The following is a 24,990-nucleotide window of genomic DNA, read 5'->3' on the forward strand; positions in this document are numbered from 1 at the left end:
CTCCAGAGATCGAAGCAGGAGAAGTCATACGCTCAAACTAAAGCCAGGGAGCATATATACCCTGTAGGCCAGGGGGTGATGACGTGTCTACCACAAGCTGGGTTTGTGTCCAAGTATGGTCAAAAGCTAGAATGCTTAGGCGGGGACTTGGGCTGCTGGCAACTTCAGGGGAGGAGCTGCCACAGCTGCCAGAATGCTGAACTGGGCTTTCTGGTACCTTCTCTTTGTTCAGAGATCTCTGAGAGGGTGGGATTTGGAGAGAGAGGAATGGGGCTCTCCAGATCAGGCAGGAGTGAGCTGGAGGTTCCAGCTGAACATTAACCAATAGTTGAGGTCATTGTAGATCTATAATTACACGTGTCAGAGTTTCTCTGGAGGAGTGTGCCCCAGAGTTTGAAAATGTTGATGTCTACAGTGCTGGTGCCTGCTAGTCTGAGTGGGTTCATCTTGCCCAGTGGGATTTATCATTCCAGAAGTGCTGGGCATTCCAATACAGATAGCTAGTGAGAATGAAGTTGAATGTGGTGGCTCATACCTATAATCCCAGCATCCTGGAGGCTAAGGCAGAGAGAGAGAGGATTGGTGCAAGTTCAAGGCCAGCCTGATCTGCTTAACAAGTTTCAGGCTAGCCAGGGAGGGATACAGAGGGAAGCTGTCATAAAAATAAAAATGAGGGGCTGAGAAATGACTCAGCTGTTAAGAGCACTAGCTGTTCTTCCAGAGGACACTAGTTCAATCCCCAGCAACTACATGGTGACTCACAACTGTCTGTAACTCCATTTCCTTGGGATCTGACATTTTCATGCCAATGCACATAAAATAAAGTTAAATAGGGGCTGGAGAGATGGCTCAGGTTAAGAGCACTGGCTGCTCTTCCAGAGGACCTGAATTCAATTCCTAGCAACCACGTGGCTCACAACCATCTGTCATGAGGTCTGGTGCCCTCTTCTAGCCTGTAGGGACACATGCAGGCAGAACACTGTATACATAGTAAATAAATCTTTTTTTTTTAAAGTTAAATTATTTAAAAAAAATAAAGAAACCATAAGCAGGCAACATTTAGTTTTATTTCAGATACAGTCATGTTATTCAACTGTGTGCATCTTCATGAGTTAAACTCCAGTTCTCTTTGTGTTTGCTCTGTGGTTTATCCTTATTGAGGTGTAATTAACTTCTGTCTAATCTTATTTAAAGTGTTGTGTAGCTTGAGTTTTCCTGCCTACCCCACAGGACAAATCTCTGTCACCTGCCAGTCCCACAGCCGCTCAGACCCTGTATGACTGTGGCAGGCTTCTTGCTAACTGTTCTTATATCTTAAATTAACCCATTTTTATAAATCTTGCCACGTGGCTTGTGGCTTACCGGCATCTTTACATTCTACATGTCTTGGCGGCAGCTGGCTGTGACTCTGTCACTCAGCCTTTTATTTCCCAGAATTCTCTCTCCTTGTCCCGCCTATACTTCCTGCCTGGCCACTGGCCAATCAGTGTTTTATTTATACAGAGCGATATCCACAGCAGTGTTGACTTTGATAAAAGCTGAATGTTGTCACCACAGTGAAGACAGTGAAGAGCTCTCCTGGTGCCGTCCTGCATTTCTGAGGTGCTCTGACTGCAGCAGGCGGTCTCTGCCTTCTTAAGCACAGTTGTCTCTGTTGTACCCTCTTTTAGGTTTTTCAAGACAGGGTTTCTCTGTAACAACCCTGACTGTCCTGGAACTAGCCCTGTAGCCCAGGCTGGCCTCAAGCTTACAGAGACCCGCCTCCCAAGTACTGGGATTGAAGGCGTGGGCCACCACAGCCTGTCTGTGTTGTGTCCTCTGTATTACTTGAATTTCTTTGTCCTTTGAGTCTTGAATGTCCCAGCTCCTTAGATTCCCCTCTCCAGCACTGCCCCTTATCACCTTCATCACTTCCTTCCTTCTTTTTAATCTAATTAGTGCTGTCCACATGTGCAGAGGTGTTGGGGCCATCTTTTCCAGTCATCTCTAGCAGGAGGATCTCTGAGTTCGAGGCCAGCCAGGTCAACAGAGTGAGTTCCAGGACAGGCTCCAAAACTACACAGAGAAACCCTGTCTCGAAAAAACATAAAACAAACAAAAAATAGCTCTAACCCTGTAGCCTGGAACTTGATATGTAGACCCTGAGTTGACCTTGAACTTGAGTCCTGCCTACCTCTGCCTTCTAAGTTCTGGGATTATAGGTGTAAGCTACTGTGCTTGGTTTAATAATTTCTTTTTATTGTTACATATTTTACTGGTATTGTGTAGCATATTTACTTATTCATTTGTGACTGGTTATTTGTTTATACCTTAATTGAAAAGAAGCTGTTAACACTCATGTAGGACCTGGAGAGATGACTCAGTGGCTAAGAGTGCTTGATGCTTTTGCAGAGGACTGGGGTTTGATTCCCATTACCTACATGTTGACCTATAGTCGTTAGTTGTTAACTCCAATTCTAGGGAAATTTGACTCCCTCTTTTGAACTGAAGGCACATGCATAGTACACAAGACAGACGTGCAGGCAAAACAGTTATACACAGACATCTTAAAAATACTAAAAATTTAATGTGCCTACTTATGAGCATTTGTTTTAAATACTGTTGTTTTGGAGTGGAGTGGCTGAACTGTTTTTAAAAGTTCTAGTACCTTATATACCCAACAGACATTTCTCCATTTTTGATTTTGCCTTTGCTCGTTGAGATGGGGTGTCATGTAGCTCAAGGTCTTCTTGAACTTGCTTTGTAGCCGAGACTGGCATTGAACTACTGCCTCTGCCTCCCAAGTGCTGGGCTCACAGGTGTCTGGCTAGTTTCTCCATCTGGTCAGTCTTTAATTCTAGCCAGGCTAGTCTAGATAGTAGCAGTGGCTCCTGGAGGCTTGAGTTTGCTTCACTGCTTGGCTCTCTGGGTGTCTTCCTGCCCATTTGCCACCTGGTCACGGTCTATGCTGTCTGCTCAGACCGTCAGGTCAGAATGGATTCTGAGACGAGTGTTTGGATGGCGTGCTGAGTGCTGTGAACGCTGAGCCTGTCTCGTCTGTTGTAGGTGCGAGCTCTGTACTAGGTGGGTGCTTTGCAGTGTTTCTGTCACCGCCGCTCGGTTCCCTCAGCAGTGCTTTTTGAGGAACACCTTTGAAGAAGAGCAGTTTTCTCTGGTTTGTTGTTCCGGTGTCATTAGAAATCTGACCCCCAGATCGATCATAAGAATTTCTTTTTATGTCTCTATAAATGTGACTTATAAAGTGACAATTTTATTATATATGATGGTCATATCTACTGTTTACATTTTTTGTTCTGATAAGTGTTTAGTTTTCATTTATACATGATCAGTGTTGAGATACTCAGCAGGCCCCTGTTCATTCCCAACATGTAAGCACAACAGAAGTATACATTAAAGGTCGATTGTTTTTGAGAAATAGTGTCTGTCCTTGTTCTAGCGCCATTTATTGGGAAAACGTTTTCTCCACTGAACAGCATTTGTCCCTTTGTCAGAAACTGCCAGTTTCTTTCTTCACAGTTCATTCTATGATGTGTCTGTTCTCTGACACCATCCTGTTTATTGATTATACCTCTATAACAAGTCTTGAGACTGAGTATTGTTTGCACCTTTTCAAAGTTAGTTTGGCCTTTTCTATGTCATTTGTATTGAATTTTAGAATAAAATTATCAGTTTCTGTAAAGAAAAATCTTGGAGTTTTGATTAGAGGTTGAGTCTATAGACAGTTTACTGTTTAAGGTGTCTTTTTTTTTTTTTTTTTTTTTTTTTACTACATTTTATAGTTCTCACTGTGATGTTCACATTTTAACAGACTGTTATGAATTAAACATGTTTGAGTACTCCTGTATGCAGTGTTGTTATTAAAACTTAACTCTCCAACCAGGTCTTGTCCAATCAGCATGTGGCTCCTGACCACCTGTTACAAATCTGCCAGCGCCTCGGCCCGATGCTGGATAAAGAAATCCCACCCAGTATTTCAAGAGTCACTTCTTTGCTTGGTGCAGGAAGGCAGTCTTTGCTACGTACAGCAAAAGGTACCTTAATTTGAAGAAGTGTTCTGCTTTGTATTACTAGCTTATGTTCTGATTGTGAAGTTGTGTAAGCGTTGTGAAAGGTAACAATGTAACTAATGCCATGGACTATAAATTCTCTGCAATTAGTGTAGATCTTTGAATTTTATCATGTGTTTAATGGGTCCTTTTGCATTTCAAAATTGATAAAGACACAGATGTTAAGCTAAAAGCTTGAATTTAAGATGTGTTTGAGGTTTTATCAATGTCAGTTCTTAATTTTTCCATTTTTGTAGCTCACTCATAACTTCAATGGCTGTAATTGTATGTGTCTAATAAACTCTTTAAATACTAGAATTATTACTTTTGATATTTAGATTCTGAAAGTCCTTTGTTATGAGGCAAAGTGATTTAAAAACAAAATATGATAGCAGCTTGAAAAAACATGCACCAAAAATGTAAACTTGCATGGTTCCTTTTATTTTTTTACTAACTTTTTTTTTAATTTTTAATTTTTTTTTTGCTAAGTTATGTGCTAGCAAAATGTTTTGAATTGCTATACTTTTTCTGTTAGCTTCGTATAACTGACGTAGACTAAGTACCTGTGTGTGATATGCTCTATGTATACATGTGGCTAAACTGCTAATGGGCAAGTGTGTTGGTTCTGATCTTAGCAGACTTCAATTTCATTGTGATTCTTTTGTTACAAGCTGTTGCTGATGTAATGCTACCTCTTAGATGCTCCACTGGTACAAAGCTTGACTGAGAAAGAGCACCCCACTTGTTTCATGCCAGCCCCGCTTGCCAGCCTTAGTTGTTTCTTGGTGCCCTGTAATCTTGCCGCACTGTGGCTCTCATCAGGAACCTGTCCCCATCCTCCTTTTCAGCATCTTTGTCGTCATTTTCACCGTGAGTTGTTTCCAGCAGTTACAGGGTAGCACATTTCTTTCTCCTGTGTCAAGCTCAAGCTCAGTGTTGTTTTGTGAGGAGGCTTGTGTGAGGACTGGCAGACTTAGAAGAGGTTTCAGCGAGGGTCCTACTTCTGCTCGTGTTTTTGTGCTCGTGCCCGAGGACGCTTTCTGTTCATGTGAAGCACGGCATGCCTGCTGGTGTGGGGTGCCCGAGCTCAGTGGAGGTAATTTAGTACGATGCCTCTCCCTTGTTGGCACTTGTGAGCAGCTTGTTCTAGCTCAGCAGGCGCGGAGCGTGAGCCCGTGTTGGCTTGTGCTCTTCTGTGTGCTCCCTTGGTGTGTCTCCTTTAGACCTGGGCAGTCTGTGTCTTTAGAAGGCTCACACACACACACACACTGTGCATGTGCTCTTCTCTGGAGAGCTGCCTTCTGTCCTAATGTGGGAAGCTATTTAACTTGAACTCACTAATTCTTCCTGATGAGTTCAAGGCAATAGTATTGGCCCAAACCAATTTTAAACTGAATGAGTCAAGTCAAAGATTTTTAGATACATCAGATAAGTTCAAAATATCTTCTTAAAATTCTACCCTGTTGAAAACTGGGGTCAGTTGTGATAAGACTGCTCATTTTAAATGTTGTATGGTATTTTTTATTGAACAATAAACAGTTAACTTGGTATCACAGTCCCTCTTACTAATCATTTACAGTGGATCTCTTTGAAGATCCTGGAACCTTGGAGCCTCAGTTACCTCATTTGTAATTAGTGGGAACACCTACCTCACAGGGTTGTTGTGAGGACTCATGAGCTGATGTATGTGGGAAGCACTGGGTGGACTGTAAAGTGCTGTGTTGTCAGTGTCCCTGCTGCTGTACCTGAGATGTCTCCAAACTAGCTATAATGAACCTCCCCAGGCTTTTCTGTTAAAGTACATTAGCTGGTAAAACTTTGAATAAACAGTTTGTTACAATGTACGTAAGTATTCTATAAGATCTTTCTTTGGGTTAACTGTCAAGATTTTATGTGTGTCTGAACTTCGTTTTAAAGACTGCAGGCACACAGTGTGGAAGGGCTCTGCCTTTGCTGCTCTTCATAGAGGAAGACCGCCTGAAATGCCTGTGAACTATGGCTCCCCACCAAGTCTTGGTGAGTGCGGTTGGCTTGTGAGGCCCCAAAACTGTTCCTTGAATTTCATGAAGACATTATAAATGCCATGGAAGTGCTGGTAGAGTGTTACCGCAGTAGTAATAAGTACCAAATTTTAAATTTCTTGTTGGCTTAAAGTAATTAAAAATAACTGAAAACCCTCATAGTGCTTATTTATAGTACAGTGAAAATTATCATAGTGGTTATGTTATAGTAGAGTAAAATTAGGACAAAGTGTGATTCCTTTGGATTTCTCAAACTCTAGAAACTGTTTTGGCATCTTTTTTATTTTCTACATATTGGCTCCCCCTTAACCATTTCCGTTGTTTTTATTTCCTAGTGGAGATACATCGAGGAAAACAGCTCACAGGGTGTTCTACTTTTAGCACAGCGTTCCCAGGAACTATGTACCAGCATATAAAGATGCACAGGAGGATTCTCGGACATCTGTCTGCTGTGTACTGTGTAGCATTTGATAGGACAGGACATAGAATTTTTACAGTGAGTTAACGTCTTAAACTGATTTGGTACCACCTGGAATGCAGTAGCGTCTTAGAGCCCTAGCACATCTTAAAGAGCATGGAGAGACTGGTACTTCCCAGCCATAGAGATTTTGATCATGGAGATCTGGTGCGGGGTCTAAAATTTTGTTGTTCCAGTAAGTACTTCAAGTGAGGTCTGGGCTGCTTTGAGAGTGGCTGTTCCAAAACATTGAGGAATCTTATGTAACTCCTGGGGAGGTGACAGTGAGTTTGAGGCTTGCTGGGTCTACATGAGACCCTGCTTCAAAATAACTGCAGAGCTGTCTCTGGCTATGTTGGTTTTCAAATAATAGAAAGCACATAAATAAAAGTTTCTCTTCTAGCCCATTTGAGACTTAAGGGATTAAGTTACATTGAGATTAATCTTAAATTTATCAGTAAAAAATTTCCCCTTATCCCAGCAGAATCCCAGATTAGTGATGTCTCATGCTTATATGGATCACTCACTGATTCAATATAAAACAACCTTTCTGTATTCAAGGGATTGTTTGAGAATTTAGAGTATGACCATCCCAGTGTCTTTAGAAGAAAAAAAAATTTTTTTAAGCAGATTGAAAACATACTCAGATGTCTGGTGTCCCAATATTGATTTTTGTAGCTTGGTGAACTAACTTGGTCCTGTAGCTGGTATTGGGGAGTTGGGAACTTAGGGTTGGACCCATTACTTTCTTGTGAGAGACTTTGTGAAAATAGTACATGGGAGAATCTGACCCCGTAGGTTCTATGTCGACTTTGTGCTTTGAAGAAAGTCGCTATCTCTGTGTTGTGGTGATTGTAGTAGTTACAGTATTTGGCTGGAAAGGGAAGGAATAATAGTTAATGTGGGTGGTATCTTCCCTATTTCAGTTTAGTGGCTGCTGTGCTAACATTTGTATTGGGGTGTTGCTTTTTCTTAGGGGTCAGATGATTGTTTGGTAAAGATTTGGTCAACACATAATGGCCGCTTGTTGTCTACGTTAAGAGGCCATTCTGCAGAAATTTCAGACATGGCCGTGAACTACGAGAACACCCTGATTGCGGCAGGCAGCTGTGATAAGATCATCAGGGTGTGGTGCTTGAGGACCTGCGCCCCAGTTGCTGTGCTACAGGGACACACGGGGTCAATTACATCTTTGCAGGTAACCTCTAGCCCAATGACACTGAGACTTCAGTAAATAGTAAGATGATGTGATTATATGGTGCTTTAAAAACTTGAACATTATATTTCTTTCTTAAAATGGATTTTATGTGTATGGGTGTTTGGCTTGCATCTGTGTCTGTGCATCATTGTGTGTGCAGTGCCCTTGGAGGCCAGAAGAGGGTGGCTTGTGAGCTGCCATGTGCATATTGAGTATTGAGCCCAGTCTTCTGTAAGAGCAGTGAATCATGGAGAGCTCCTGACAGCTGAGTAATCTCTAGCTCAGGTGATAATGAATTTCTGCAAATGATGAAGACTGTGTAAGGATGCAGAACTCTCTTTCTTTCTTTCTTTCTTTCTTTCTTTCTTTCTTTCTTTCTTTCTTTCTTTCTTTCTTTCTTTCTTTCTTTCTTTCTTTCTTTCTTTCTTTCTTTCTTTCTTTCTTTCTTTCTTTCTTTCTTTCTTTCTTTCTTTCTTTCTTTCTTTCTTTCTTTCTTTCTTTCTTTCTTTCTTCTTTCTTTCTTCTTTCTTTCCCTTCCTTCCTTCCTTCCTTCCTTCCTTCCTTCCTTCCTTCCTTCCTTCTTCCTTCCTTCTTCCTTTCTCTCTCTTCTCTTTCTCTCTCCCTCCCTCCCTCTCTCCCTCTCTCCCTCCCTCCCCCCCTCCCCCTCTCTCCCTCTCTCTTCTCTTTTTTGGTTTTTTCGAGACAGGGTTTCTCTGTGTAGCTTTGCGCCTGTCCTGGAACTCACTTTGTAGATCAGGCTGGCCTTGAACTCACAGATCCACCTGCTTCTGCCTCCTGAGTGCTGGGACTAAAGGCATGTGCCACCAACCACCCGGCAGGATGCAGAACTTTGAGGGTGAGTTACTGACTGCATTAAAGTCTATGTTTGAATTGGATGAGAGCCTGTTACAAACCAGTAATAGGTTATTTTTCTGTTTAAAACTTGTGGATTTTGATGAATTGATTAAATTTGGTAAAAAATCTTCCTACAATAAGTGGGAAGTAGTTTTCAACATACATGAAGTGTAGAAAAATGTACTGGGTCCCTGTGGCCTGTCAGCTGCTGGCCAACCCTTCCCGACCAATTCAGCTTGTTTCTATAGCAAATTCTGCCCATGTTAGTTCTTCTGTAAATGTTCCAGCTGGTAATTCTAAAACATAGTATTTCCTTTTAAAAACAACCTTCGTAATGTTAAAATTGTTAGTTGTCGTGCAGATGAGTAACTGTATTTAGTTTGAATTAGAAGCAAAGCAAAGCCTGCACACCTTACAGTTGGCCACCGTAGATCAGTGTTCCTCAACCTTCCTAATGCTGCAACCCTCTAATACAGTTAATGTGCAGTGACCCCAACCATAGAGTTACTTTCATAGATGCCTTATAACAGTAGTTTTCTACTGTTATAAATTGTGATGTATATATTTCATGTGGGGCCCCTGTGGGTCACAACCTGCAGGTTGAGAACCACTGCTGTAGGTTGAAAGACTTAAGCCCCAACCCTCCTTGCCTACCCTCCCCCCTTTGTGTAGTTTTGGTGCCTGCCCTGGATCTCGCTCTGTAGACCAGGCTGGCCTCGAACTCACAGAGATCTGCCTGGGGCCTATTTTTTTTTTTTTTTTTTCTTTCTTCTGTTGGAGGGACCTAGGCTGCTCATTTGTAGTCTGTGTTTTGGATGTTGTTGGTGGCATCCTGTGTTGTTTGTATCACCTTGTTTTGTGTTTCTTCTAAGCCAGCTTTCTACCTCAGAACAGTAGTACTTTGGTATTCATGAGTTGACCTGCAGGGCCAGCTTAGATTGCTAAGCTCCGAGCGTGAGGGCTATGTTTTAATATGCTGTGGCAGAGCCTGAGACTCCCTGGTTATAACGAAGTTTCTAACACGGCTGTTGCATGGGAATGTCAGCTCTCCCGTCAGAGCTGCTGCTGTCCTCTGTGTTAGAGCCCATTGACTATCACCTCACAACCATTGGCTCAATGGGAACCTGAAAACGGTGCTATTCTGTGATTGGCCGTCCTGGAACTTAGATATCCACTTGCCTCTGCCTCCTGAGTGCTGGGATCAAAGGTGTGTGCCACTACCCCCAACCTTTGATTATTATTTTTTTTAATCGTGTTTCTTAGGTTGAATTAAATTGTTAGATTTGTGAGGCTTTTAATGGCTTTTGTTGCCTTTGATTTGATTTGATTGAAAGTACAGAGATGGTTCTATTTTCCTATGTAGCTTTGGAATAAAGTTCTGTGATCAAAGGTGACTTGATGCTTCTGCTGAGTATTTTCAGGCATACACTTACAAAGTTGTTCTTGAGCTGGGGAGATGGCTCAGTGGGTAAAGGCAATTGCTGCCAAGTTTAATCCCAGGAAGGAAAGAACTGAGTCCTACGAATTGATCTCTGACCTCTCTACCTGTGTGCCATGATGTATAATAAAGCTATTCATTTTTATATGAAGAAATCTTGAAATTCATGAAAGGTTTTTAGGTGTCCATTATTTCTAGGCAGTAGTTAGATTATTTTTTGGAAAAGGTTACTTATTGTTTTAATTTTTGAGACAGTCTCATATAGCTTGTTTGGCCGTCCACCTGATTGATTTGTTACCAAGAGTGACCTTGAATTTAGTATCCTCAGCCTCCACTTCCAGGGTTCAAGAGCTGGAATTAATTACAGGTGTGTACTACTACACTTACTGAATTACTAAGGATAAAACCACAGAGACTTTGCCAACTGAAATACATTCCCCACCCCAAGAAGTCTTTTAAGCTTAAAAATTAATTAAAACTGACTAGGTGTCAAGTTAATATGATCTGATGAACCTGCAGGAAGTGGAGCAGCAGTGGAGGGAACCTGTGCTTGTTGATAGAACACACGTCGGTAGAACACACGTCGATAACACACGTCGGTAGAACACACGTCGATAACACACGTCGGTAGAACACACGTCGATAACACACATCAGTAGAACACACGTTGATAACACACGTCGGTAGAACAGTTCGAGCCGTGCTGGAGCATGGAGTGGTGCTAGCCTTGCCTGGAACAGTACTGCTGGCCACGGGGCCACACGTGCTCACAGCCTGCTGAGTGGTCCTCAGGACTGACTACCGCCTGCTGCCAGAGCAAGTCTCCTTGAGGTTCTGTGCTCCTTGTCAATGGGTGCATTGAGAAGATTCTTAGAATTCAGTGACAGCATTGTTGAGTTTGTTGAGGTTACGACCAGTATTTAGGGACTCGGTACAGTCCTGGCTGGAATGTACTTAACGAGTCCTGTCTGCTTGTGCTGACATTAAAGGCCATTGTTTATGGTATTGCCTATAGGAAGATTAGATAGAGGATCAGAACACAGAGGTTGAAAAACTTGTCTTATCTAAGAATAATGACAGGTTTTAGCATCAGCCTTTTTAAAAAACTGCATAGCCTATTTTCATTTAATTAATTTACATTTTGAAAAATGTAAAAAGGTGTAGTTACCACCAGAAGCAGAACATTCTATAGGAATGGAATGCTCGCTCAAAGTTTCCTGGACTTGTTTTATTTTAAAGATTTACTTATTTGGCCTGGACAGATGGCTCAGCGGTTAAGAACACTGGCTGTTCTTCTAGAGGTCCTGAGTTCAATTCCCAGCACCCAAACGGTGGCTCACAACCATCTGTAATGAGATCTGGTGCCCTCTTCTGGCCTGCAAGGATACATGCAGACATTACACTGGATAAATAATAAATAAATCTTAAAAAAAAATTATTTTATGTATGAGTATTTTATCTGCATGTATGTCTGCACACCAGTAGAGGACATCAGTTCCTAGAGGATTACAGTTACAGACAGTTGTGAGCTGCCTTGTGGTTGCTTGAAATTGAATCCAGGACCTCTCCAACCCCAAGACTGGACTTACTTTTAAGACTTCTAGAAACACTACACATAGATTAAGAAGCTGAGGCTTTATAATAGGAAATCAATGAAGTTGTTAACATTGTCAATCAGGTTGTCACCAGGCGGTGGTGGCACACGCCTTTCCAGCACTTGGGAGGCAGAGACAGGCAGATCTCTCTGAGTTCAGGCCAGCATGGTTTACAGAGTGAGTTCTTAGGACAGCCACGCCCTCCCCCCCAAAGGATGCCTTGTACTTGGGGTACTTGGGTCTAATTTTGGTTTTTCTGTTTGTCATTATGCCCATGTACTAGTTACACTAAATAGTGTTAGTTACTGAGGCTCAGGTTTGGCATGCTTTAGTGCCCTAAAACTGGGTCTCGACTATATTAAAGTTACTCTTGTTCTCGTTTGCTTGTTGTGAAAATTCATCAGAATCATATGTGAGCTAGTGTGCACTCTTAAGGATTTGTCCCTGTGCTGACATCAGCGTTGTTAGCATGTCAGCTGATGTAAGCTTGGAAACTGCTAAGTGTAACTAAGGAGAGACTCTAGACAGGGACTCATGTGTGTTGTTGACTTTCAGTTTAGCCCAATGGCCAAAGGACCTCAAAGATACATGGTCTCCACTGGTGCTGATGGGACTGTTTGCTTTTGGCAGTGGGATTTAGAGTCCTTGAAATTCAGGTGAGTGACTCATGTGGTAGTTTCTCTTTAATGTGATGGTGACGGTCTAAAAGGAAATTTTTCTCCTGGAGTTAGTTTGTTACTGCATATGCTTTATATCAGCTTCACTATAACAGAAAAGCTTAAAGATTTTTTTCTTTGCTTACTTTTGTAAGCAGAATCAAACAATAGATACTGTTTTACAAAAGATGGAAATGGAGAGTTAGGTGTATAATCAGAAATTTAGACAGTAGCACTGGATTTCAGAACCTCTGCCATTAGAGAGCTACAAAGTTGCTTGTGACTTCAGAGTAGTGTTCTAATGTACTTGAGGAACTAAAATGCTCATTTAAATTTAAAAGCTGATATTTTATTCAGTTTGTGGAGAATGTGTTAAAAAAGTATGAATACATTTAATCCAGCACTCAGAAGGCAGATCTCTGTGAGTCTACTTGGTCTACAGAGCGAGTTCCAGGACAGCCAAGGCTACACAATGAAACTCTGTCTCAAGAAAAGGGGGATTTTTTTATTTTTGTTTTTGTTTTTGTTTTTTTTCCGAGACAGGGTTTCTCTGTGTAGTTTTGGTGCTTGTCCTGGATCTCGATCTGTTAGACAAGGCTGGCCTCAAACTCACAGAGATCCACCTGGCTCTGCCTCCTGAGTGCTGGGACTAAAGGCGTGCGCCACTGCTGCCCAGCAATTTCTTTTTTTTTTTTGTGAGATGGTCTCACTCTGGCTGACCTAAAACTTGCTATGAAGGTCAGGCTTGCCTCTAGCTCACAGGGAAACGCTTGCCCCTGCTACTGAGTGCTGGGAAATATGTATATATATATATATATTTATTTTATTGTTGCCATGTTGGTGTATCTGAATTTACGATATACTTCAGCCCCAACTTTCGTAGTTTTGATGAAAATTAAAGATTCATACTGAGATGTATTTTGTAGTACATATTTACATGAGCTAAAGACTCTAAAAGCCTATCATTGAAGTCGAATCAGCATAGAAGTATGTTGACATGGTACAGTTGGATTTGTCCCATTTATGTGGTGACTAAACCCAAACCTTGTCTAGGCAAGCAAATAGTCCACTAGTTGAGCTATCCCAGCACAAGAAATGTTAGTAATGTTAAATATGCTATGTTGAAAACATTATTTTTGGGCTAGAGATGGTTCTTTGGGTAAAAGCACTTGCTCTGGAAATCTGATGACTTGAGTTATACTCCCAGATCCCCCAGTGTTTACTACTGAAAATTGTCCTCACCTCTGTGAGGGTACCATGGTATGTGTGTATCTGAATGTTCACATATCATGCCACTCAATAATTATAGATAAAACTCTCCAATGCTCTAATTAAATATGTTACCATGTATTCTAAAGGCATATCATCTTCTTTTAAAGTCCACGCCCCCTGAAGTTTACGGAAAAGCCAAGGCCTGGTGTTCAGATGCTGTGTTCTTCATTTAGTGTTGGTAAGATAACATATGATGCTTGCTTTTCTTTAGTTTAAAATAGCATTCATCAAATCACTTGATTATTGTTTGGAGCATCAATCAGAAAAGTAACCCATGACTTCTGTTCTTTATATTAGCTATAATTTATGATGATCATTTAATTATTTCTGGAGTTTACTATGTGATTTTTTTTTTTTTTTGGTTTTTTGAGACAGGGTTTCTCTGCGTAGCTTTGCGCCTTTCCTGGAGCTCACTTGGTAGCCCAGGCTGGCCTTGAACTCACAGAGATCCGCCTGGCTCTGCCTCGCAAGTGCTGGGATTAAAGGCGTGCGCCACCACCGCCTGGCTACTATGTGATTTTTAATGTAGATTTTTAAATACTGGGTTCAGTGGAACAAAGACACCTGAGAACACGAGTGTAGGCTTGTTACAGGAGACGGATAGCTACGAGTGAGGTTCAGCCCACTCTCTCTCTTTGCGATGTCTGACACTTCAGAGTCACTGATATATAAGAGAATTCCCAGCAGGAAGGTTCATTGTGTCCTGGAAGTGGTCCTAGTGGCATGTGGCCATGTGTAGGGCATGATTTTCTGATATCCTGCCTAAACATAGTTTTGTTTAAATTGGACACAGAATTTTGGTGAAATTATTCCCCTTATTCTTTTCTTGTACAGCAGACTTTTATGGCATATTTTATAGACTAGGCCAGTGCATTTCCCTGAGGAAGTGACTCTGTTCCAAGTGAACCCTTTACGTTGAGGGGTTTGTTCAGGAGGCAGTTGTCAGGGACTGATGCTCGGGTGACAGTGCCTTGTTGAACTTCCTGAAGCTTAGATAAGGGACTCTTCCCATTGGATCAGCTTTTTCACCAAAGCTAAGAGTTCAGCTTTATAAGGTTTTTTTTTAATTTATTTTTATTTTTTATTTTTCGAGACAGGGTTTCTCTGTGTATAGCTTTGGGGCCTGTTCTGGAACTCGCTCTATATATAGACCAGGCTGGCCTTGAATTCCTCCTGAGTGCTGGGATCAAAGGTGTGCGCCACCACGGCCCACCTTTTATAAGCTTATTTAAAGAGCTAGAGGATGGATTTATAGTGATAACCTAATTTTGGAGTAAGAGAACTTTCACATGTGTAGAAGTATATTATGTTGGTGTATTTGTTACAAGCTACACATTTAAACTTTTAACATTTTTATTTCAGGTGGTATGTTTTTAGCTACAGGTAGTACTGATCATGTAATCAGAATGTATTTCTTGGGGTTTGAAGCACCTGAAAAAATCGCCGAACTTGAGAGCCATACTGTAAGCATTCATTTTTAAAATTCTGTAAATATATTAATAATTCTTTTACTGTTAAGGCCAATTTTACTAATTTAACTAAGGTTTTTTTTTTTTTTCTTTCTTTTATCTCCCCCTCTCGTTTAACAGATTACTTTTATTTTAAATAACCTTTTTCCCCCTTTACTTTGGGGTTTTTGAGACAGGATCTAGTCTCCCTTTGCAGTTCATGTTACTTTCAACTCTCCATTCTCTTGCTACAGCCAATTCAGTGGCAGGATTATAGGTGTATGCCACTTTGCCCTATTAATTTTTTTCTTTTTAACAGTGGTGTATATACATGTGGGTCTGTTGGGGTGGGGTGATATGCCCCCTTGAGGCAGGTGCCAGAGGAGACCAGAAGGGAGGGCATTGGATCCCTGGATCTGGAGTTGCAGGCAGTTAGGGTGGGTGCTGGGAATTCTATTCAGGTCCTCTCAAAGAACAGTATATGCTCTTTGACTGATAAGCTGTCCTTCTAGACCTGATTAGAGTCTATCTTACCTACCTACCTTCCTACCTATCTGTCTTTATTCTATGAGAATTTTGTACATATTTTGGTAATATTTACCCCCACCACACCTCTTCCAACTCTCCCTACCCACACAGCCAGTTTGTCTGCCTGAATATTCTTGGATGCATGGCCTTCTGCTGGAGCAGGGTCGGCTTTAGGAAGGGAGACCCTATGGGAAAACTGACCTTTCATCCTATCAGCTAACAGTTTGCATAGCTGCTCTGCTGGTGTGGGACTTTGTGATGAATCCCTACTCCATGCTGGGCTTGGGTCTGGTTTGACTTGAACAGACCTTGTGCATGCTGTTGTACCTACTGTGTGTGCATGGTGCAGCTGCCCAGCTGTGTCCGTCATCCATGAGGAGTTAGATTTTTTTTTTTAAGATTTATTTATTTATTACACATACAGTGTTGTGTCTACAAGCCAGAAGAGGGCACCAGATCTCATAGATGGTTGTGAGCCACCATGTGGTTGCTGGGGATTGAACTCAGGACCTCTGGAAGAACAGCCAGTGCTCTTAACCTCTGAGCCACCTCTCCAGTCCCCGGAGTTAGATTTTGTAGGGTGAAGTCACTGTTGAATTTCTGAGACATCATTATTTGTTTTGTTTTATTCTTCTCAGTGCTGGGGATTAAACCCAGGGTAACACACATGCTGGTTAATACTTTACTGCCCCCCCTCCCCCAGTGTGATAGTCTCCTCTGTTTTTACTGACTCACACTAGATATCTAAAATATATTAAAATTCAGGGACTTTGTATGTTTGTAAAAAGCAAAGGTGGTTCATATCTATAATCTTGTCTTTTGGGAGGTGGAGGCAAGAGTATACAGAATGCATGGTTATCCTTAGCTATAGATTGAGCAGTTTGAGGCTAGCCTGAGCTACATGTATCCCATTCCAGTCAGTCTCACTAGTGAGTTTCAGGTTCAGTGAAAGACCCTGATTCAAAATGTAAGATAGACACTCCGTCTCTACTTCTGACCTTCACATACATGTGCATGCGTAAGGACAAATATGGGCATACACATTCACACAAGCTGCAAACAATAAAAAACATTTTTTAACTTGAATTTAAAAATTATTTTTATGCCAGGCAGTGGTGGCACATGCCTTTAATCCCAGCACTTGGAGGCAGAGGCAGGTGGATCTCAGAGTTCAAGGCCAGCCTGGTCTACACAGAGAACCTTGTCTCAAAAAAGAAAAAAGAAAAGGAAAAATTAACTTTTATACATTTAAGTATGTGTGTTAGAGTCACTTGTGTGTCTAGGAGGACTAGAGAGGGTCAGATTCCCTGGAACTGAAACCGCTCACATGGTTGTGAGACACTGTGTATCCTCAAGGACAGTTAGCTTCTGCTCTTAACCACTGAGCCTTCCCTAGTCCTTCATACAGTAGGGTTTTATGGAAACAGTCCATATTCAGAGCATATTTAATGAATAAGTTCAGGTCATGCTAAAAGAGAAGGTTTTGTTTTATACATAAATAAGCAACGTGCTGCATCCTTTTGGCTTCATTAGAGCCCTTTTGATCTCTTTACTTACAATCTAAGTCAAGGTGTAATTTAAGCACAGCTAGTTTTGTATGCCAGTCTTTGTATGAGTATAGTTCTCTTGAAAAGGTCTTAGTACTCCTAGTGAATCTCTGTAGACTTTCCATAGATAGGACACATCTATAATGACTGGCCAAGTCAATTTCTTGCTGTTAAGCCAATGTATTTATTTATTTTTTTGGAGAAAAGGACTCTTTATGTAGCACTGGCTGTTCTGGAGCTTGTAATATGTAGACCAGGCTTGCCTCAAGCTCAACAGAATTCCATATACCTCTGCCTCTTGAGTGCTGAGATTAAAGGCATGTGCTACCACTCCCTCAGTATATTTCTTAGCACACAGACTTGTTCAGTGAATTGATAAGTAACGTAGATAGTAGTTTTCATATTTGCTTTTTTTCTTCTTTAGGATAAAGTTGATAGTATCCAGTTTTGTAACAATGGTGACCGGTAAGTATGTGTTTACATTTGTGTATGTTGTCAGGCAAATGAAATACACTACTTATTGCTCTAGCTGCTAAATATTTTCTCCTTATTATTATCTACAGTTTCATTTTTATTAGTGGGTATAATGACACATCTTGACACTTGGAATGATGGACTCATTCTAATGGTCACACCACCGTATGAGCTTGTTGATGGTGGCCAGCCCTGTGCATGGTAGACGAGTGTTTTCCATTGAGCCATAATGCCATCCCATTGTTTACTTTGTCTGACACTGACGTCTGCTCAGTCAGCCCTCTTGTTAACTGTACTTCTGTGACCTTGTGCAGTGCAGGCACTTGCAATAGATAGAGTGGTTGAATAGAACCTGGTGTGTGAGATTTGAGAGTTGTTATTGCTGCTTCTGGGACCAAGGGTAGTTCTTAACCAGAGGTTGAATCCTGAAAAACATTTTCCAAGAACGATACTTTTTTCTGAGTAGGTTAAGAAAAATCTTAAAGCCCTCACTCACGAACAAGTGTTTATTAACTCATATTAACACCTGCTATCTGGCCTGTATGAAATGGCTGGTTCCTTTCCCAAAGTGCAGTTTTTCCGTTTTTGTTTAAGATTTATCGTGTATACATTGTTCTGTCTGTCTGTCTGCCTGTACGCCAGAAGAGGGTACCAGATTTTGTGAGCCACCATGTGATTGCTGGGAATTGAACTCAGGACCTCTGGACAAACAGCCAGTGCTCTTAACCTCTGGGCCATCTCTCCAGCCCTAGGTTTTTTGTTTGTTTGTTTTTTGTTTTTTTGAGATGGAATTTCTCTGTGTAACAGTCCTGGCTGTCCTGGAACTCTGTAGACCAGGCTGGCCTGGCCTGTAATTCGTAGAGATGCCTTCTGCCTGCCTGGTGCTGGGACTAGAGGCGTGCACCACCTCGCCCAGCCCCAAAGTGTAGTTTTAAATAAATATTATGAGTTAGAATTTAAAACTGACATGCTTGAGATAGAGTTTCTGGAGCTGCTAATCTTCTCACATCTTTTTTTTTTTTTTTTTAACCCTCTCAGGTACATTTTCCCCCTCTTGTATTTTATTTTCTTCCTAAAACTCAATGTATTTGTGAAACAACCGAATTTATAGTGTGTTCTGCTTTGTAGGGCAAGGCAAAGAATAGTAAAAGGGGGTGGATTTCCTCATCTAGCTTTGAATTGAATAATCTGACCTTGAATAACACCTGTAGATCACTATTTGCATTTCACTTAATGTTAATTGTAATCCTTGATAGTTAGCATGTGAGTAGATGATTTTTCTGAATGTTTCAAGGTTCTTAAGTGGAAGCAGAGATGGAACAGCTCGGATTTGGAGGTTTGAACAGTTGGAATGGAGAAGCATCCTATTGGATATGGCTACCAGAATCTCAGGGTAAGTCAACGCAGGTGAACTGTTGGTGAGTTTCTTCCCAGTGTGGTTAATTTTATTGGGAGAGTTTTAACTACCTCCTAAGTGCTATGAATAAAATCCTCAATCTTGTAATTGAATTAATGCAGGAAAGTGCACATGTATATTTATTACTTTGACCAAATTTTCCAGAAAATAGAGTAAAGGAGAAAGGGTTTATTTGGTTCACAGTTTGAGGAGCTTCAATCCATCATGGAACAAGGATATGGCAGAGCACAGCAGTATGTGCTTTGTTGGGTCCGGAGGCCAAGAACAGAGGGACAAGGGAGCAGGCTAGGACAGACTATCTAGGCCCTATGACATGCACCCAGTGATGTACTGCCTTCTACTAGGCCCACTTCCCACCCTTCCCACCTCCAGTAATGCCATCATGGTCATGCCAGAGTCTATTAAATATGACTGGCATATTTAATAGTTAATATGGTAGAAGTGTCCTTCATTCAAGTGGACAGAATTATTCTCCACTTTGTTCTGTTTAGGATTTGCATTGAAAACCTACAATTTTGAGGGGTGAAAAAAAAAAAAAAACCCAACCAAATTATTTCCAGTGTTGTAAATTTACATTCTAAAGATAGATTTTAAGGGCCAGAGGTGGTGGTATATGTCTTTAATCCCAGCACTCTGGAGGCAGAGGCAGGTGGATCTCTGAGCTCAAGGTCAGCCTGGTCTTTAAAATGAGTTTCAGGACAGCCAAGGCTACACACAAACCCTGTCTCCAAAAACAAAACAAGAAAATAACAAAGATTTTAAAAGGAATTTATTTGTTATTTGTGGGTGAGGGGAGAATGTGGTTGTGCATGCCTGTGTAGGCCTGCGATCTCTTGGAGCTCGAGTTACAGGTGGCAGTGTTCTGGGAACAGACCTCAGATGACCCCTCTGTAAGAGAAGCAGGTACTCTTAACTCTTGAGTATCTCTGCAGCTGCTTTAACGCCCCCCCCCCTTCTTTTTTTGGAGGCAGAGTGTCTGGTAGCCCAGGTTGGTTTAGAATTATGTAGCCAAGGCTGGCCTTGAACTCCTCATCCTCTTATCTCCACCTCCCTGGTGCTGGGATTACAGAACGATGTTTACCTCTGCTGCCTGGCTAGAATTTACTATATTTTTGTCCTATCTTCCTTTGTGTTTCTGGATAAAATACCCTGACACAAATCAGCCCAGAGGAAAAAGGGTTTATTTGGCTTATACTTTACAGTCCATTGTGAAAATGATGACAGGACCTCTAACCAGCTATTCACATCCACTATCAAGAGCAGGGGAGAATGAATGAATGAATGAACGCATGCCTGTATCTCTAGCTCAGAACCCCCTCTAAGCTTACAGATCTCAGGGTCCCCTGCCTGGGGAATGGTGCTGCCCACATTGGGCAGATGTTCCAACTTCAATTAAGGTAATAGAGATAATTCCTCTTGTATGCTTTCCTGCTCACCGGATCTAGATAGGCTCGCGTGGAGACTTCACAAGTGCTTCTACATTGTCAAGTAGAAGACAGTCTAATCACAGTACCCAAGGCAGGTCCTTGCTGCTGCTGCTGGCTGCTCCCTCTGGATATATATAAATATGAGTAAAAATAGAAGCTTTCTTGGAGCTAAAACTGGATAACACAATAAGCAAATATACTTTATTACTAAATTAAAAATTTTGGGTCCACTTGGAAACTTTTGCATGATAAAATTGTCAATTATAAAGTGACTTTGAGGCAGGCAGATCTTTGTGAGTTTGAGGCTAGCCTGGTCTATGTAGAGAGTTCCAAGACAGCTTATGGCTACATAGAAGACCTTGTCTCACTTTCCCCTCCAAAGAAAACAAAACAAAAACGGTGAATTTTGAATGGTCTATGTTGTTCTTTGTCTTTTTGTATTTTATTCTCAATAAGGTATCTGTTATAAAGCACTTAACCATGTCTTGGTTTCCTTTGTGTCACTGTGATCAAATACCCTCACAAAAGCAACCATCGAAAGGTTTTATTTGCTACACAGGTCCATTTCCTAGTCTAAGAGGCAGAGACTTGAAGCAGGTGGACAATACCTTCAGAGTTGAGCAGAGAACAGTGGTTTAATGCATGCATGCTAGGGCTCATCTCATTTTGTATACTCTTCCAGTTTAGGTTCTCTGCCTTGTTTTTTTCTGGAGAAACAGTTGATAGAAAGTTAGTAATCAGACCACCAGTGGTGGCACATACCTTTAATCCCAGCAGAGGCAGGAGGATCTCTGAGTTGAGAACAGCCTGGTCTACAGAATGGGTTCTAGAACAGCCAGGGCTATAAAGAGAAACCACGTGTTAACAAACAAACAAATGATTAAAAAAAAAAAAGGTTAACAGTCGATTTGGGGTGAGCAGGATAGTTTTTTAAGTACCAGTGATGTCCTAAAACCTGCCCTGACTGTATTGCTTGTTGTAAGTTATCCTCTGGTTATGTGTTGATAAAATAGACACATGTATTAGATTCTCCCAGTTGTCTTTCTGGTCTCATGTAGCCTAGACTGGACTTTGACCTCATGTAGTTGATGATGACCTTGAGTTTATGCTTTTTCTTCCTCTATTTCCCACCTGCTGGAATGGCAGGCTTCTCACTGCCGTGAGTGTTATGTACGGGGATCAAACCCAGGACTTTACTGTGAGAAGCGTTTTGCCAGCTGAGCTGCTGCTTAGGTTTTCCTTGTTAACATTGTATTAGTGAGGGATTGTACCTTGAGTGCTGTGCTTTCTAAGTGAGTTTACACAGTGTCTTTGCTTTGTTAGAGACACATCTTCTGAAGAAGAGAGGTTTATGAAACCCAAAGTTACAATGATAGCTTGGAATCAGGATGATAGTATTGTTGTCACAGCTGTGAATGACCATGTCCTCAAAGTGTGGAATTCTTACACTGGACAACTGCTTCATAATTTACTGGTAGGTAGTTTTAATATAATAGAATTCAGAAATTTATTTTAGTGATTTTTGTTTTTACTTTTCTAATTATTTATTCATTTATTCGTTTGTTTATTTATTGATTGATTGATTGATTGGAGACCGTTTCTTTGTGTAGATCTGGCTGTCCTGGAACTCACTCTGTAGACCAGGCTGGCCTTGAACTCACAGAGGTTGATCTGCCTCTGCCTCCCATGTGGTTGGATCAAAGATGTTTGCCACCACGCCATACTCAGATTTTTTTTTATTTTTTGAATCAAGTCTGGGTTGGCCTTCAATTTGGTGTATGTCACAGAAAAATCTTTAACTTGTGGTTTTGCTTTTGAGACGTGGTCTCTGTGTAGCCGTGGTTGTCTTGGAACTCCCTATATAAAACAGCCTGGCCTCAGACTCACAGGGTCAGTGACCCTGAACCCCCCGCCCCTATTTCTTTGAAACTGTAACATTGTTAAGAATATAATGTATAAATCATTTTTATTAAGTGATTCAAATAACTGGGAATTTTTATAGACATGTATAAATCATTGTTTTTAATTTCCAACATGTAAGTTGCCAACTGTCCTTAATATTATGACTTTGTTGACTAAAAACATGTAAGTTGCCAACTGTCCTTAATATTATGACTTTGTTGACTAAAGGGGCATGCTGATGAAGTATTTGTTTTGGAGACACATCCCTTTGATTCCAGAATTATGTTGTCTGCAGGACATGATGGCAGCATTTTTATATGGGATATTACAAAAGGCACCAAGATGAAACATTATTTTAATATGGTAAGTGAAGTGAGGTTTTTATTTGTGCTTTTATGCATTATAAGAGTTAGCCAGAAGTTGATTGACATGCCATGGCAACTTTTGTACAAATTAAGGTAATAGAAGCTTATTATTACTAAGTGTCTGATAGCCTCATACACATATGTACATGACATTCTGTAAACTTACAGATATTCGTAAGTTTTACCTAGTTTTTTATTTCTGCATATATGCCTGTCAGTGTGTTTATTTTATATGTGCAGGTGTCTTGCATGTGTATAATGTGTGTGCAGTGCTTACAGAGGCCAGAAGACAGCAGCAAATTCTCTAAAACTAGAGATACAGATGGTTGTGAGTCACAGTGTGACTGCGGGTGGGAATTGGACTCTAGATCCCCTGGAAGAGGAGCCTGTGCTCTTAACTGATGAGCATCTGTGTAGCCCCGTCAGTATGTATCCCTGTATAAAACTGAGTCAGTCGTTAGATTTTAGAACCAAACTAGGATTGTATTATAGACCTTAGGACATACCCATTATATGAGAAAAAGGTGGTGCTTAATCTAGGTCTAGGTTAGTTGTTACAGTGCCTTTCATAGTGGTAGGTTACTGCTTAAATCAGGATCCACTACAGATTGCTATGCACCACATTAAATGGTTGAGCTGTCTCGTTCTCTCTCTCTCTCTCTCTCTCTCTTTTTTTTTTTTTTTGGTTTTTCGAGACAGGGTTTCTCTGTGTAGCTTTGCGCCTTTCCTGGAACTCACTTGGTAGCCCAGGCTGGCCTTGAACTCACAGAGATCCTCCTGCCTCTGCCTCCCGAGTGCTAAAGGCCTGTACCACCACCACTTAGCTCATTTCATGCTACATAAATATATTTTCATCAAACCTCACCAACAAATTCTGATTTTATATTGAGTTTAGGTGTTTGTGAGGTAGATGTGTTCTGTGGGTTAGATGTGTTGGATCCCCACTTGAGCTAGAGTTAGAGGCAGTTGTGAGCATATCTTGTGCTAGGAATTGAACTTGGTACTTGGTAAGAGTAGTCCATGCTCTTAACCTCTGAGCCATTTTGAGTCTGAGTGTAGACTGGCCTCCAGTTTCCTGTGTTGCTGAGGCTCATCTTGACCCTTGAATCTTCTGAAATTATAGATGTGAACTGCCACACCTTGTTTATAGTTTTCCTCTTTGGTTTTTCAAGACAGGGTTTCTCTGTGTAGTTTTGGTGCCTGTCTTGGATCTCGATCTGTAGCCCAGGCTGGCCTCAAACAAACTTACAGAGATCTACCTGCCTCTGCCTCCCGAGTGCTGGGTTTAAAGGCATGTGCCACTACTGCCTGGCCTTGTTTATAGTTTTTATATTACCTTGAAATTATATTCTGAACAGTTTCTTCCTTTTTCTTTATTTTTTGGTTTTTTGAGCCAGGGTTTCTCTTTGTAGCCCTGGCTGGCCTTGAACTCAGAGGTCTGCCTGCCTCTGCCTCTGCTGGGATTATAGGTGTTTACCACCACTGCCAGCAGTCTGAATATGTAAAAACCTTAAGCTGGAGTAATTTATTTATTATCATTAACTGAATTCAAATAACACAACTAAAGTGTAATATTCAGGCATCTGTGAAAACTGTCTCTATTCCAGTTATTGGAAAAAGCACCTAAACCTTTGACACTTTGTATATGGTCTTAAAATTCACAAGTATACCTATCTCTTCAATACTGTGTAAAACTGGCTAGGCTTAGTGGTACACACCTTTAATTCCAGTACTGGGGAGGCAGAGGCAGGTGTATCTCTGTGAGCTTGAGGCCAGCCTAGTCTCCATAGTGAGTTCCAGGACACCTAGTTAAGACTCTTATCTTCATACACAAAAAGGACTAAAACTCAGTAAGGGAGTCTGGTGCATACTGTGTTTGAAGAGAACTCAAGTTCACTTCCCTCTTTTTAGCCACCTCTGTGGTACCGTACTCATCATATATACAACCACATTCTTTTTTTTTTTTTTTTTTGGTTTTTTTGAGACAGGGTTTCTCTGTGTAGCTTTGCGCCTTTCCTGGAGCTCACTTGGTAGCCCAGACTGGCCTCGAACTCACAGAGATCCGCCTGGCTCTGCCTCCCGAGTGCTGGGATTAAAGGCGTGCGCCACCAATGCCCGGCGTCAACCACATTCTTTCATATATGTATAATTACAAACCCTGAAAAAATTTTAAACCATTAAAGATGTTAGCATTTAAGGCAGGCATGGTAGCTCACCTGCAGTCCCATCATTTGGAAGAACAAGGTAGGATTGCCACAAGTTTGAAGTTGGTCTGACTTTAATAGCAGTTCCAGCCCAACCTGGTCTGGGATATGAGTGAGACTCCATCTCCAAACACATGCAC

The 24,990-nt window shown here is 41.2% G+C and overlaps 1 protein-coding gene across 6 annotated transcripts in view; it reads left to right on the plus strand.

Annotated features, from left to right (window-relative positions):
• The window catches only part of Brwd1 (bromodomain and WD repeat domain containing 1), a 94,381-nt gene that overhangs the window by 12,261 nt on the left and 57,130 nt on the right, over positions 1–24,990 (plus strand). For 5 of the 6 annotated variants that reach the window (XM_028879935.2, XM_037209612.1, XM_037209614.1 and 2 more), the window contains 11 exons: positions 3,881–4,031; positions 5,964–6,062; positions 6,403–6,563; positions 7,501–7,722; positions 12,166–12,266; positions 13,646–13,716; positions 14,901–15,001; positions 17,486–17,526; positions 18,830–18,928; positions 21,703–21,853; positions 22,510–22,644. In XM_028879935.2, coding sequence (XP_028735768.2) covers positions 3,881–4,031; positions 5,964–6,062; positions 6,403–6,563; positions 7,501–7,722; positions 12,166–12,266; positions 13,646–13,716; positions 14,901–15,001; positions 17,486–17,526; positions 18,830–18,928; positions 21,703–21,853; positions 22,510–22,644 — 1,332 coding nt within the window. Of the gene's footprint in view, positions 1–3,880; positions 4,032–5,963; positions 6,063–6,402; positions 6,564–7,500; positions 7,723–12,165; positions 12,267–13,645; positions 13,717–14,900; positions 15,002–17,485; positions 17,527–18,829; positions 18,929–21,702; positions 21,854–22,509; positions 22,645–24,990 lie in introns of those variants that run through there. The other variant, XM_037209616.1, reaches the window with a different exon arrangement.

The sequence above is a fragment of the Peromyscus leucopus genome, chromosome 12, assembly GCF_004664715.2.
Source record: "Peromyscus leucopus breed LL Stock chromosome 12, UCI_PerLeu_2.1, whole genome shotgun sequence".
Classification (NCBI taxonomy): domain Eukaryota; kingdom Metazoa; phylum Chordata; class Mammalia; order Rodentia; family Cricetidae; genus Peromyscus; species Peromyscus leucopus.